This window comes from Lipotes vexillifer, unplaced genomic scaffold (assembly GCF_000442215.2).
Source record: "Lipotes vexillifer unplaced genomic scaffold, Lipotes_vexillifer_v1.1 scaffold1544, whole genome shotgun sequence".
NCBI lineage: Eukaryota > Metazoa > Chordata > Mammalia > Artiodactyla > Lipotidae > Lipotes > Lipotes vexillifer.
Window position 1 is genome coordinate 150,353 of NW_006791108.1, and position 15,446 is coordinate 165,798.

Below are 15,446 nucleotides of genomic sequence, written 5' to 3' on the forward strand. Positions count from 1 at the left end.
GGGGGGGCGGGGGAGAGCGCAGGGTGGATTTCCTGGTGGTCCAATGGTTAGGACTCAGCACTTTCACTGCTGGAGCCTGGGTTCAGTCCCTGGTCGGGGAACTAAGATCCTGCAAGCCATGTGGTGTGGCCCAAAAAACTAATAATAATTATAAAAAAAATAAAATAAAATAAAAAATGAACTACAGATAGGAAGTGCCATTGATTCATCCTGCTTTGTATCTGGGTCCTAGCTTAACTGCACTCTTGCAGGCAGAGTGGTACCTATAGTTTTTAGACGAGTACATTTAGTACCTAAGTAACCACACACCCATATGGTAAACTAGGACCAAATTTTAATCTCCCTGGGAATTAGCCACAAAGTATAGAATGTTCCCAGACAGTAGGGAGTAGCTGATAGTACGGATGCCAACTCGAGCATTGTGTACATGACACAAGAGTTCCAGTCTGTGCTTGTCACTGTAGCATCTGTTCTTATGCCCACATGCCACAGCTGCAGATGCTGAAAGGTACAGGAAGTCTCAAGGCTTTCTGCTGGGAAGACCTCCCTAAGGAATCTGCATGAACTATATGGCTCCACTGTTTTTCTCGAATATTTGCAGTGTGTTTGCTGTAAGCAGCCAGACCTTTGCCTTTTATCTCGAAGAAATTACATCCTCCAGGTGGATAGACCTGCTAATGATAGGAAACACCTGAATATCAGCTGTCCCATTCCAGGCAAAAAAAACTAAGTGCCCTACTTCCAAGTATTCATTCATGCCATTATGTGAATTATATTCATACACTGAGCATAGGAAAACTGAGTTTCAGAAAAATAGAATCCAGGTCTGTGGCTCTCACCTTGCTTTGCTTTTCTCACATCAGTAAGTTAAAAATGATCTCCCTTTGGGTGTGGAGAAAAATGAACCCTCCTACACTGTTGGTGGGAATGTAAATTGGTACAGCCACTATGGAGAAAAGTATGGTGATTCCTTAAAAAAACTAAAAATAGATCTACCATATGATCCAGCAGTCCCACTCCTGGGCACATACCGAAGAAAACCATAATTCAAAAAGATACATGCACCCCAATGTTCACTGCAGCACTGTTTACAATAGCCAGGACATGGAAGCAACCTAAATGTCCATCAACAGAGGAAGGGATAAAAAAGATGTGGTACATATATAAAATGGAATATTATTCAGCCATAAAATGAATGAAATAATGCCATTTGCAGCAACATGGATGGACCTAGAGATTATCATACTAAGTGAAGTAAGCCAGACAAAGACAAATATCATATGATGTCACTGATATGTGGAATCTAAAAAAGTGATACAAATGAACTTATTTACAAAACAGAAACAGACTCACAGACTTCAAAAATAAACTTATGGTTACCAAAGGGGAAAGGTGCAGTGGGGGAGGGATAAATTAGGAGTTTGGGATTAACATATACACACTACTAGGTATAAAATAGATAATCAACGAGGACCTACTGTATAGCACAGGGAACTCTACTCAATATTCTGTAATAACCTATGTGGGAAAAGAATCTGAAAAAGAATGGAGATATATATATATGTATAGCTGAATCACTTTGCTGTACACCTGAAACTAACACATTGTAACTCAACTATAATATAAAATAAAAATTAAATTTAAAAAAATGATCTCCCTTCACCTCTTAACTGTACCTTCTTCGTGCTTTTTATCTTATCTTGGAGTCATTTTGTAAACATGTCTTTTTCCAATTAGACCTCAAATTCTGAGATGAGGAAGCATGTATTAAACCTCACGCCTTTTCTAAATATCCTTTACTTTGCTCGTAATAGAAGCATCATTGATGAGTAACAGTATAGAATGTGGACAAGAAATGCCATTAAAAGATCAGGATTTGGCTGCATGATTATAATGACACAAACGAGTTAAAGGAATGGGAGAAATGAGTCCACAGGTGAATCCCCTGCCCTGCCACCTGCAGTCTCTGGGCAATCTACGTTCCTTCTATCTTGGTCTGGTTCCATTGACCCAAGATTACTATTCCAGCCATCATGCCTAGTTTTCAGGAACCAGAAAGGAATAAAATTAAGGAAACTGGATCCCCTGTGCCTTTGAGGATATTTCCCAGAAGTTGTATATACCATTTCTGCTTACATCCCATTAGCCGGAACTTAGTCCCATGGCTATGCCTCCTGCAAGAGAGGCTGGGGAATCTAGTCTTAACCAGATGGTGTGTGCCCAGCTAAGAACTCAGTTGCTGTCAGTCACTGCCCCAAGGCCCATCCAGCTCTGGCCCCTACAGTGTTACATAGCCTCTGAGTCTGCAGCTGTCCCTCCAAGAGGACTCCTATCCATGGGTTTCAGGTAACGAGCATCTCTAACTTACCATCCTTGTGTCCCAGCTTAGCTAAGTGTTCCCTCCTGATTTTAGGAAGAAAAGCCAAATGTGAACCCTCCCAATTCCAGTGCACAAATGGCCGCTGTATTACGCTGCTGTGGAAATGCGATGGGGATGAAGATTGTGCTGATGGCAGTGACGAAAAGAACTGTGGTGAGTAAAGAGCTGGACAGTCTCACCTGCCACCTCACTAGGACGTACGCATTGTATTGAAAGATGATGATATTATATCTCAGTTTCTACAGATGCATCGAGATTCTGAAAAATAGAAACCACTCCTAAGAATTGGTTTGAACTCGAGTCCAAAGATTCTATACTTCCTGGTCTGGAGGGATATGATTGTTTGATGTGAAGTTAGCGACTTGAGTATGAATTTTGAAGATACAGTGGAGTTCCTTTCAAATGATAGACGCGGTTGATCTTAGATCAGACAAAATTTTGGTATAGGAAGCTAGAGGAAGGAACGGGAGGACCAGAAATAGAGACGGACAGAAGACTGCTTAGAACAGACTTCCTTTTTTTTTTTTTTTTTTGCGGTATGCGGGCCTCTCACTGTTGTGGCCTCTCCTGTTGCGGAGCACAGGCTCCAGACGCACAGGCTCAGCGGCCATGGCTCACGGGCCCAGCCGCTCCGCGGCATGTGGGATCTTCCCACACCGGGGCACGAGCCCGTGTCCCCTGCATCGGCAGGTGGACTCTCAACCACTGCGCCACGGGGGAAGCCCCAGACTTTCTTTTTTTAATTCTCAAATGGTTCCGATCCCCAAAAAGCAAGCCGTGGACGGTAAGAAATCCCCTGCAGTTTCAGGAATTAATTAACTCCTGGTATAGAAACTATAAGCCAGCCCAGATCAAAGATCAGATAAGGATTCTTTTTTTAATTCCCTGTCTACAGAGATGCCGATTTTAAAGCACTAGGCAAGATGGAAGACATTCTCTCCCCCAAGAAAATAGGGATATGCCATCATACCCATTGATCAGCATCTATTAAAAGATCATTATGAGGGCTTCCCTGGTGGCGCAGTGCTTGAGAGTCCGCCTGCCGATGCAGGAGACGCGGGTTCGTGCCCCGTTTCGGGAGGATCCCGCGTGCCGCGGAGCGGCTGGGCCCGTGAGCCATGGCCGCCGGGCCTGCGCGTCCGGAGCCTGTGCTCCGCAAATGGGAGAGGCCACGACAGTGAGAGGCCCGCATAACGCAAGGAAAAAAAAAATGCCTATTCTTTGCAACTATGTAACCTCTCATTAAGCCAGGACAGCTGAGAACTACATGTCAAGATGGCATTTAGGTACCTTGAATACATGCTGAAGTTTGCTTTATGATCTCTTTGTCCTGTGTTGTAAAACTCTTGAAATAAGGTTGTTCATGAATGTCGGTGATAACATTGTCATTTGCCTTTTAAAAGGCCTTACATAATAAGGTAGATAGCTAGTGGGAAGCAGCCACATAGCACAGGGAGATCAGCTCCGTGCTTTGTGACCGCCTGGAGGGGTGGGATAGGGAGGGTGGGAGGGAGGGAGACACAAGAGGGAAGAGATATGGGAACATATGTATATATATAACTGATTGATTTTGTTGTAAAGCAGAAGCTAACACACCATTGTAAAGCAATTATACTCCAATAAAGATGTAAAAAAAAAAAATCAAAAAAATAAATTAAAAATAAAAGACGTTACATGAAGATGTCCACTATACAAACTAAAAATCCAGAAGAAAAATAGAAGCTAAATGTAGATTTCATCAACTGCCATCTTGTTATGCCCTTACCCACTTCTTCAGGCATCATTACTAAAATGCTATAGTATAAACATACTGGCAGGCAGTCCTGTGCTTGAGCTCTCAGAGCAGCATCATGGATGTCTGCATGCCAATATGTAAATTAGCAGCTCATTTGGAAGCGGAGTAAACCCAGGCTGCAATATCAGAAAAGAAGCTTATCTCCAGTCTCAGGACCAAGAATAGTTCTCCAATGTGACACATTTATATCATTTGCATTCTAACACTAAGATTTTATTCTACAAGATACTGAGTTCCATGCTCTTTCTGGGTTACCGCGGTGATATAATTCTCTCACTCATTTTCTCACTAAAGGACCTCACTCTTATCTACTGTTCTCTTGGTGTAAGTAGCCATTCTTCTTCTGTGCTAAACTGCATTTGGCAAAACGCATTTGTTTGTTTTTTTTAGAGAGTAATTATTCTCGCCATGGTGTGAAGTCACACTTTACCATTTGACTACCTCAGTAGAAACTAACCTGAGTCATTGTAGCGGTCATCGCTGGCTTTTCCTAAAATAGTCTCTGCATAAATCAGTTCTAGCCACGTAACAGGAAGGTTTGGAAGAGGTAAGGAGGTAGATGTACCTACAATCAAGATCATGCAAAGTGGGAAAAAGTAAATATATTCTTGGCCAGAACTCGTCTCTGCCTCTCAGATATGAAGGTAGAGAAGGAAAGTGGGAGCTTTGCTCGGGGAAGTTCTGAATGCCTATTTTGAGATGCTCCTCCATGGAAGGGAAAAGCTACACAGTTACTTAAAACTTCCAAAGCCAATTCCTGTTTCTCCTGTCCAACCTCTTGATGTTGAACTTGGTTACAATTTCAGCAGGGCCTTTTCTGTCAAGCGTGTCAACTAGCATATTTAGTCAACTTCAGCTTGGATTCTGCAAAAGCCACGTTCTGTCAGTCCCAGTAACTCATTCTTCTACAAGTGTTAGGCTGAACTGACGCATCAGTAACTCGGATACCCCAGGAATGGAACTGGTAGTTCTCTTCCCCTGTGGCACATCTGAATTTCTATCCATCTCTCAAGGCCCAGTTCAAACAGCCTATCTTTACCCTCCTAGTCTGTGCTCAGAATAGAGAGAGAGGAACCCTAGCAATCTATCTGACCCTGTGCATCTTGTTCACTTTGTAGTATAACCAGTCTTTTCTATCCCTGTAACATCTTATACTTCTTAAATTCATGAGGTCTCTTTACAACCATTCCGTACTCTCTCTTTTGCAACTTCTGAGGAGTTATCACAGGGTGAATTACAATAACTGACTCTGAGACCCTCTGGCACCTTCCTACATGCTCAGGAGAAGATGGGCCTTGGATATCACTTAAACTGTTAACACTGGCGTTTGAGTATTTCAGTGATTTTAGAAGCAGGTATGAATCTAAAAAGTAATATGGGGCTTCCCTGGTGGCGCAGTGGTTGAGAGTCCGCCTGCCGATGCAGGGGACACGGGTTCGTGCCCCGGTCCGGGAAGATCCCACATGCCGCGGAGCGGCTGGGCCCGTGAGCCATGGCCCGCTGAGCCTGTGCGTCCGGCGCCTGTGCTCTGCAATGGGAGAGGCCACAACAGTGAGAGGCCCGCATAATGCAAAGAAAAAAAAAAAAAAAGTAATATGGCCTTTCATGTTCCCTTGGCTACACAATTTTAGGAGATAAATAATCCTTTTCAGATCATCATAATTGATCATCCCATCTTGAGTTCCAGAAATTGACTATAATCACTGTCTCCCCATTAACAATATCTGAGGCTAACCCAGAGCGGCTGTCTGGTTTACTACACTCTGAACCCTGAGTGTTGTACCTGGCTCAAACCCCTGACCTGAGGTGGTCCCTTTCATCTTTTCAGCAAATTGTTGGCTTTTAGCTGATTTCCCATTACAGAAAATTCATTAGAGAAGAATATTTTAAACTGGAAATTCAAGTAGACAGTATAGGCACACGGGCAAAAAAGAATATAATCTGAGGATGACCCTAGAATACCCGATGTGGCTCCTTGTCAAGCCCCTTCTTACTCCCTCACTTCCTCACAGGTAGGATGACAGGCTGCCTGCTTGGCTTAGCACAGTCCTGGTCAACGCTTATCTTCCTGGGAAAATTAACACTGTCCCCCTTCTACTGAGATTGCGTCAATTTGGACAACATCACATGGTCACCCTAATTGAGGAGAAAAGGCTGCCCTACTAAGAATTAGTAGCAGAACTGATACCTTGTCTTAGGCTATTTAACTCTAGTAGTCAGTTACAGGTGCTGGCAGCTTCCATTGCAGGCCCAGTGACATTTAGCTGGTTGATGTGAGCCCACCCTTCGGATGCTAAATACAGCCTCTCTTATACACAGGTTTGAGCTTTCTCTGTTTCTTACCCAGTGGGTTCCTCTGCCCCAATAGACCTGTAGGGGTGACAGTATTCAGTACTGGAGCTGGGTCTTCTGCCTCTGCACTAAACCCATGCATGTGTTGTTACAAGATGCCGCTAGAACAGTTATACTATGATCCAGTCTTTTGACTGTTAAACTTGAATGACTTGGAAGAAATGCGTGAAAAGAACAAAATTATTACTTAATCTCAACGTTATCAAGCAGGCAAGAAGTTCGTCATAAGGGATCCCTTGACCTCAGTGTCCTCTAAGTCTCTCAAATGATCACCTTCCTCCTCTGGGGAAAAAGGGGGGAAAAAAAAAAAGAGAGAGATTTTTCTAAGATTCTCCTGGATATTGGCAGTTGAGTGCTAACTGACTCAGATTTATTTTTTGGAGGAAAACACATCAAAATGCAGTTGTACTCCCAGTGGGAATGTAGGGCTCTTGGGTGAGTGACTTCAACCTTAACCCTGCAAATCAACTTTCGTAGTGAAGAAGACGTGTGCCGAGTCTGACTTCGTGTGCAACAATGGCCAGTGTGTTCCCAACCGATGGCAGTGTGATGGGGATCCCGACTGTGAAGATGGTTCTGATGAAAGCCCAGAGCAGTGCCGTGAGTGTGACTTGCTTTGGACTTGAACTTTTCCAAGCTGTTCCGTGTCTCATAGCTCTAAGTATTGTATAATCTAAAACTTGGTTAGTTTTCCTTGGCCTCCCTTAAAGTTAGGCCAGTTGACTCCGAGGTCAGTCAAATCATTAACAGCCAATCTTTAAAAACATAAAGAATGTTTTTCCTAGTCTAAACAAGACTGACGTTCTCTTGGGTAGCTTCACTATTGAACATTTAAGACTGAAGCCAGAAGATTCAAGAACTCCTTGACTAGGTGCATAGATTTCAAATGTTTGATGATAATGACTCTGAGTGGATGGTACTCTGATCCTGGAAGCTAAGTCAAGATGTGAGGGTCCCCCCGTGGGCCAAGTATAAGCTTTTAGATGCACAGCTTCTCATGTTGTGAAAAAAAAAAATCTATTACTGAAGGGTTAAGGTGACTAGAAATAGGATGATAGAGCAATTCTTAAGAAACATGTAACGTAAAGTTATTAAAGTAGGGAGCTTACAGCTTGTTCTTAAATAAGAGAAACTTCATAGGTATGCAAATACGTGTGTATCCTCAGGCTGATATTCAGGAAAAAGTCTGTGAGATCATAGAGGAAGATGATTTGGGACGGTTAAATTAGAATCATTCGCATGTCCTGGTGAAGAAAGTCTCGGTGTTCCTTTTAAGGCAGTAGAGGCCTGTTAAAGCACTAAAAGTGGAAGTCTAACATGAACAAAGTTTAGGTCTGGAATCAAGCAGAAAGGAAGAGATGTGTGTTAATTTCAGTTTTTCCAGGCAAGAAGTAAAGCAAGTTATATGAGCATTGGCCAAGGGAGGTGAGTTACCATAGATGAAGACAGGTTCCATGAAGATTCAGCCCAAGTTTTAGTGGGGGATGACCCCATAAAGTCAAGAATTAGGGGGTGTCCCTACTTTGCAAGATGTCAAGTGGAAAAGAGGTTGTAAAGGAGGTCTGTGCAGGAATCCAGGCAAAGGAAGACTTCATAGGTGATAGAGCATCTGGCTTTTAATGAAGTTGGGATTAGGTTGCCAGTATCTGGGTCCGTCACTTGATACCCAGCAGATAAATAATGGTCAAGGAGCAGGCCAGCCAATGAACATAACCACGCCAAGTAAAACAAAAGCCAGGACTGCGCACACCGCGGAACCTTGACGGAGTAGCACGGTCAAGGCTCTCCGGCGGACTGCCAGGTAGCCTAGGTTGGCATGGCTTCCAAGACATGGAGCTGTCGAAGGATCTGCCCAGGCTTCAGCTAGTAAGTCGAATTTCACCCGTGTGCCCGGCCACTGAGTTACAGATGTCACCACTTCCAGGCAGCACAGAAGCAGCAGCTTTGCACTCATGAGTTTGGAGGCTCTTTTGAGACTGTATATCATCAACAGATATGAGAACATGCCGCATAAGTGAAATCAGCTGTGGTGCCCGTTCCACTCAGTGTATCCCAGTGTCCTGGAGATGTGATGGTGAAAATGATTGTGACAGTGGAGAAGATGAAGAAAACTGTGGTAAGAAGATCAGTGTTGAGTGGCTTATATCCCAAAGACGCTTTTGCTCAAAGCAGGGTGGGCAGGAAGGTGCAGTTGACTTGCCTTTTAATGACCTCACTCTCTGCTCTACTACTTGTCCTTCCTAAGCGCCCTCAGACTCTGAGAGAAGTTCGCATGGTAACTGACCATTGCTTGCTTGGGTGTTTCTTCTAGGCAAATAGAAATAAGGAGGTAAGTCATCCGAGGCACGTCCATGTACAAGTAGCTCAGTGAAGCCGCAATTTTGTGGACTCTTGTCTCAGCCAGGACAGTAACTCGTGGGCCTTCCTCACTTGGGCTCAATCAAGCTAGAAAGGGACTAGGGCCAGCGAACACACCCCTAGGTCACAAATTGGATCTGCTTAGTGGAATAAACTACTGCAGTCTCACACAAGCATTTCTCAGTCCCCAAACTAGTTTTTCTTTTAACCTTTCCAAAAGTTAAACTGGCACAGAAGTAGGAATTAACATCTTGCTGGCAGATACCCAAAGATAACTCTACCCAACCGGTGGTACCTTTGTCTCCTGTCACACAGTTCCTGCCTGTAAAAGCTAACTCTGTTTCCTAGCCTTTCATGTTTCTGCTCTTGGAAAATATGTAATAAAATGCTCAATGTTAAAGGTGAGGCCCTGGAAAAATCTCTAGGTTAAACAAACATTGCACTGAATGTTCTTTCAAGCTACCGCCCTTTTTATAGGGCCTCCTGAGACTGACAAACACAGGCCTCTTGATGCAGTAAGTGTACAACGAGCTGAGGGTACTTGTAGTTGAAACACCAGTCTTGCGCTTAGAAGTCACCTCCTGAGGTCATTACCACTGCACCTAGTCCAATGAGTTTTGGCATTTGATCCTAGAACTGAGCTTTATGGATTGGTAAGCTGTGGCGCTGCCACGTGTTTCCCTCTTAAATCCAGACTTTGCTTCCCAAGAGAGTCGTGGTCTCCAGCCCAATTACCACCAATTATTGACCTTAATTAATTTGGCAGGAATTTGAGTCAAAGTACGAACTGGCTAGTCTGACTAGCTTATCGTTATTATTGCACCTGGCTGCTAGATTGCGGTTCTAGCCCCAGAAGTGACTTTCTAAAACTTGAAAGTATTGAAGACCTGTTATTCCTGATCCTGGTTGGAAGGACCAAAAGAGAAGGAACCGAGTATGGTGTTATAATACATGGGGGCTACTTTTCGGTGATGGTGTCATAATGCTTATTATGAGTGAATGTTTGCTTATATACCTGATGCATGATAATCTCAGCTCATGATATGTGGCCTGGCCTGATGAGCAGTATATCCATTTAAAGATAACTCATGTCTGCCTTCCCCAATGAAGTCTCTTGTGACAGCCTAAGTTATTAAGCACTGTCCCTTTAAGATGCATCTCATCTCAAATTAACTTCTAGTCTTCAACTCTTTTCTCGGTCCTACATTTCTCTTCTTATTCAAATGTCCTAGCATCTCTTACATGGTAAGACTGTTTCCTAGTATTCTGCGAACTGTCTATTGATATAATCTGACTTTAGCTTTTAAGTTAGGCAAGAAAGCTTGGATTCATGATCCATGATCTGCATGTTAGATTTTGGGACAAGATGCTTGAAAGGACAGGTCTGGATGCATTTTCAGTGGGGCGTCCTCTCTTTCAATAGGCAACATAACGTGCAGCCCTGATGAGTTCACTTGCTCCAGTGGCCGCTGCATCTCCAGGAATTTCGTGTGCAATGGCCAGGATGATTGTAGCGACGGCAGTGACGAGCTTGACTGCACCCCACCCACCTGCGGGGCCCATGAGTTCCAGTGCAGCACCTCCTCCTGCATCCCCATCAGCTGGGTGTGCGATGACGACGCAGACTGCTCGGACCAGTCAGATGAGTCCCTCGAGCAGTGTGGCCGCCAGCCAGTGATCCACACCAAGTGCCCGGCCAGCGAGATCCAGTGCGGCTCTGGCGAGTGCATCCACAAGAAGTGGCGATGTGACGGGGATCCTGATTGCAAGGATGGCAGCGATGAGGTCAACTGTCGTAAGTAGCTTTCCTATCAGTATGGCACGTTCAGTTCTCTCCCACGAATCAACCAGGGACGCTTTGGCTGGCTTCATCCCCTGCCGTTCCCTCCCGCTACAGCCTCCCGAACCTGCCAACCTGACCAGTTTGAGTGCGAGGATGGTAGCTGCATCCACGGCAGCAGGCAGTGTAACGGCATCCGAGACTGTGTCGACGGTTCTGATGAAGTCAACTGCAAAAATGGTAAGGGTCCCTAGGTGTGGGGTGTTAGTCAAAGGACTGCTCTGATCAGACCCACGAATGGAATCTCTCTTCTGTGTTTCTCTTTGTAGTCAATCAGTGCTTGGGCCCTGGGAAATTCAAGTGCAGAAGCGGGGAATGCATAGATATCAGTAAAGTGTGTAACCAGGAGCAGGACTGCAGGGACTGGAGTGATGAGCCCCTGAAAGAATGTCGTAAGTGAAGGGGTTGCTTGAGGACAGATTTGGGAAGGTTAATTAGACCCGGCAGAGCTAATGCGGTTTGGAGCCTGCCTAAAGCCTGGGTAAACTACTTTGATGAACTAGGTTCAATTGTTGGGCTTAAAAGTGAAATTTTATGACTTAGAAGTAGTGACAAAGTAGTTCCTAGTTTCACCCCCTTCAAGGTAACCAATCAGCAATAGAGAAACTTGACTAAATACTGCTTAACTAACTGGTAACGTGCCAAGGAGATTGGGTTTACTCCTCCCCCAATACACGCTGAGATGCGTATCTATAAGATGGATTATTAGATCTTAGAAAAATCATGGGCTTGACCAGACTATCTAGACAAGTTATCTCAAACAGCCTGGATTTTAAATGTTAATAGGACAAATATCAATTTGAGTGTTGAGTTACTCTACTACCTTTTGATTTCAGATGTAAATGAATGCTTGGTTAATAATGGCGGATGCTCCCATATCTGCAAAGACCTAGTTATAGGCTACGAATGTGACTGTGCAGCTGGGTTTGAACTGATAGATAGGAAAACCTGTGGAGGTGAGTCGAAGAACAGAGCCCAAGCCCCGGGGGTGATGGGAAAGGTCAGTAGATCTCCGTAGGTTATCTAGGAATAGCAAGACTAACTCTAAATTTCCCTCCTAGATATTGACGAATGCCAAAATCCGGGAATCTGCAGTCAAATTTGTATCAACTTAAAAGGCGGTTACAAGTGTGAATGTAGTCGTGGCTATCAAATGGATCTTGCCACTGGCGTGTGCAAGGCAGTAGGTAAATGGACTTGGACTGGTGTTGCTCTGGTACCTTTCTGAGTACGTGATTATGAAAGGTACAGCCAGTGACTACAACAGTCAAACGAAATATAAAATTTTAAAAGTACTTGAGAGCAATGATACTGAACTCACAGTGCAGTATCATAGGTTAAATAGCAAACTGTTGCCCCAGACTCCTGCCTTGGTCAGTTCCTTTTGCATATGGTACCTTGAATATCTACTTACTCTCTGCTTCCGGAACTTGAGTGCAATTCAAATAATTCAAACAAGTAACTTATCATCAGCCGCCCTCTTACTGAATGCTGTGACTCCAGGGCTGTCTTCTTAAACCGTAGGAAGTGCTGAAGTGCTTGCAGGTCCCAGGGCATGGACTTCAGCAAGAGTACTCCTGAGGTGTTCAGCAGTGCCCTCACTTTGTTTTTTTCGTTTTTTGTTTTTTCTTTTTTGCTGTACGCGGGACTCTCACTGCTGTGGCCTCTCCCGCTGCGGAGCACAGGCTCCGGACGCGCAGGCTCAGCGGCCATGGCTCACGGGCCCAGCCGCTCCGCGGCACGTGGGATCCTCCCAGACCGGGGCACGAACCCGCGTCCCCTGCATCGGCAAGTGGACTCCCAACCACTGCGCCGCCAGGGAAGCCCATGCCCTCACTTTTTAAGTGCTCCTCTGTTGGGAGGAGAGGACTTGGAAGGACGTTTGCCTTCTTACAGCAAAACTAAATTAACCTGACTCCTGTCTTGCAGGCAAAGAGCCAAGTCTGATCTTCACTAATAGACGAGACATCAGGAAGATTGGCTTGGAGAGGAAAGAATATATCCAACTAGTTGAACAGCTAAGAAACACTGTGGCTCTCGATGCTGACATTGCTGCTCAGAAACTATTCTGGGCTGATCTAAGCCAAAAGGCCATCTTCAGGTAACTTTCAGTTCTTGGTGTCTTCGCCTAAGTCGTTGTCACTGGCCTTTGGGAAGGTTTGGAGGAATTTCTCTTGTGTCTTGCTCCAATCTAGCATCTAACTATTTGGGAATAATCATTCTAAACACTGAATCTTTATTAAATTACTGTCGGTTCCTCATTAGAAACTAACAATCGCCTATAAAAGATGGCTACAACTATAAGATTATAACAGACAACATCTTAATTTTTCCAATTTTCCCCCCTTTCTCTCCAGTTAGTCGAGAACTGTTCATAGTTGCTGCAAATAGAAATGGTAGTGATAGCTTTTTCTTAACGGCAACTATAGAAACTCAGGTGATGGTTACTGAAACAAATAGCTTCACTTAGAAGTGTGGTGTTCTTGCATGTAGAGTACAGACCAACAACGAGATAACCTACAGTATTGTTTAGGGTCAGTAAGCAGCATGGTTACGTAATTTGAGTGGTGAGCTGAGCTATGGGGTTTACTCGAACGAAGTTGTTGACCATTTTGTGAGCAGAAAGTCCATTCTCCAGGCTCCGATGGTGTCAAACTCTTAAATTTCTTGTGACCTATTCTGTTTCAGTGCCTCAATTGATGACAAGGTTGGTAGACATGTTAAAATGATCGACAATGTCTATAATCCTGCAGCCATTGCTGTTGATTGGGTGTACAAGACCATCTACTGGACTGATGCGGCTTCTAAGACTATTTCAGTAGCTACCCTAGATGGAACCAAGAGGAAGTTCCTGTTTAACTCTGACTTGCGAGAGCCTGCCTCCATAGCTGTGGACCCGTTGTCTGGGTTTGTATTCTGTGTTTTTCATCACGTAGCCTTTCGGATGCTATCTGCATAGGTCAGGAGCTTTCCTCATGCCTAAAGCAGTACTTAAATCCCAAGACTTAGCAGCTCCCCACAACAAAGAATCATCCAGTCCAAGATGTCAGTGGTGCCACGGTTGAGCAACCCGGGAATGGCCTCATCTATACGACAGGCCCTCCCTGAGCAGATGACTGCTGGTTCACATTAGTGGAACAACATTTCTGATTTGAGGTACACCAAAAGCTGTATCTAAACCTTAATGTCCACCCAGCTTCTATGCAAGTGACTTTTTTTAATTGAAGTATAGTTGATTTACAGTGTTGTGCTAATTTCTGCTGCACAGCAAAGTGATTCAGTTATACACATATATGCATTCTTTTTCATATTCTTTTCCATTATGGTTTATCACAGGATATTGAATATAGCTCTCTATGCTATACAGTAGGACCTCGTTGTTTATCCATTCTTTGTGTAATAGTTTGCATCTGATAACCCCAAACCCCCAATCTATATCCTTCCCTCACCCCCGCTTCCCCTTGGCAACCACAAGTCTGTTCTCTATGTCTGTGAGTCTGTTTCTCTTTCATAGACAAGTCTGTGTCGCTATGCAAATGATCTTTAATTTTTGTCTGAACACTTTATCAGGTCAGCTCTGGACGATCCAAGCTAAGCAGTAGCATGAGTTGTAAGGATTTTGGTAACCACATTACCTCTAGGCTTTCATCTAAATGTGCAAGTTGTCTGAAAGTCCAGTGGAAATAAACAGACCTCTCTAGAAACATTCCACTGAGGACTTCCCCCAAACTGCCCCTAAATAATATAGAAAAGCAGCTGTTAGGAATTTGACTATAAAGAAGATGTGGTACATATATACAACGGAATATTACTCAGCCATAAAAAGGAATGAAATAGTGACATTTGCAGAGACGTGGATGGACCTAGAGACTGTCATACAGAGTGAAGCAAGCCAGGAAGAGAAAAACAAATATCATATAATATCGCTTATATGTGGAATCTAGAAAAATGGTACAGATGAACTATTTGCAAAGCAGAAATAGACACACAGATGTAGAGAACAAACATATGGATACCAAGGGGGGAAAAGGGCGGGGGGATGAATTGGGAGATTGGGATTGACATATATACACTACTATGTATAAAATAGATAACTAAGGAGAACCTACTGAATAGCACAGGGAACTCTACTCAGTGCTCTGTGGTGACCTAAAAGGGAAGGAAATCCAAAAAAGAGGGGATATATGTATACACATAGCTGATCCACTTTGAGGTATAGCAGAAACTAACCCAACACTGTAAGGCAACTATACTCCAATAAAAATTAATAATTAAAAAAATAAGGTATTTGACTAAGGCTGTAGTAATCACAGTTGGCCCCCATGAAGCCTCACTAGGACACAGTCAGCCCGCCCCTACTGTAAAACTTAACAGATATCCATCTTTTACTCCACTGAAAGAATGGGCCTTTTATTACAGGAAATATACAACCTGTGACTGTGGGCTGAAATTTAAATATCAGACTTATATAGTTTAATATAGTTAATAATGAGCTTGTAGATTCAGTGTTAACTTCTGTTTACCCAGAACATAATTTAGACCCTTAAGTGGCACAATTTTGTACCCTAGAGTTTTCTGCTCACTCTTTGAAAATGTCTGTCTCAAGCTGCAACTTTATTCCTTCTAAACCACCAAGGCTTATTTCTAATTTAATTCTTCCCAGCTTTGTTTACTGGTCAGACTGGGGTGAACCAGCTAAAATCGAAAAAGCAGGAATGTAT

General features: G+C 43.7%; 1 protein-coding gene across 2 annotated transcripts in view; it reads left to right on the top strand.

Annotated features, from left to right (window-relative positions):
- Positions 1–15,446, top strand: part of VLDLR (very low density lipoprotein receptor) — a 32,587-nt gene that overhangs the window by 10,532 nt on the left and 6,609 nt on the right. For both annotated transcript variants that reach the window (XM_007464194.1, XM_007464193.1), the window contains exons 2-12: positions 2,414–2,533; positions 7,005–7,127; positions 8,521–8,643; positions 10,309–10,680; positions 10,783–10,905; positions 10,995–11,117; positions 11,562–11,681; positions 11,787–11,912; positions 12,655–12,826; positions 13,414–13,632; positions 15,389–15,446. The exon at positions 15,389–15,446 is cut by the window's right edge and continues 76 nt beyond it. In XM_007464194.1, coding sequence (XP_007464256.1) covers positions 2,414–2,533; positions 7,005–7,127; positions 8,521–8,643; positions 10,309–10,680; positions 10,783–10,905; positions 10,995–11,117; positions 11,562–11,681; positions 11,787–11,912; positions 12,655–12,826; positions 13,414–13,632; positions 15,389–15,446 — 1,679 coding nt within the window. The remainder of the gene's footprint in view (positions 1–2,413; positions 2,534–7,004; positions 7,128–8,520; positions 8,644–10,308; positions 10,681–10,782; positions 10,906–10,994; positions 11,118–11,561; positions 11,682–11,786; positions 11,913–12,654; positions 12,827–13,413; positions 13,633–15,388) is intronic.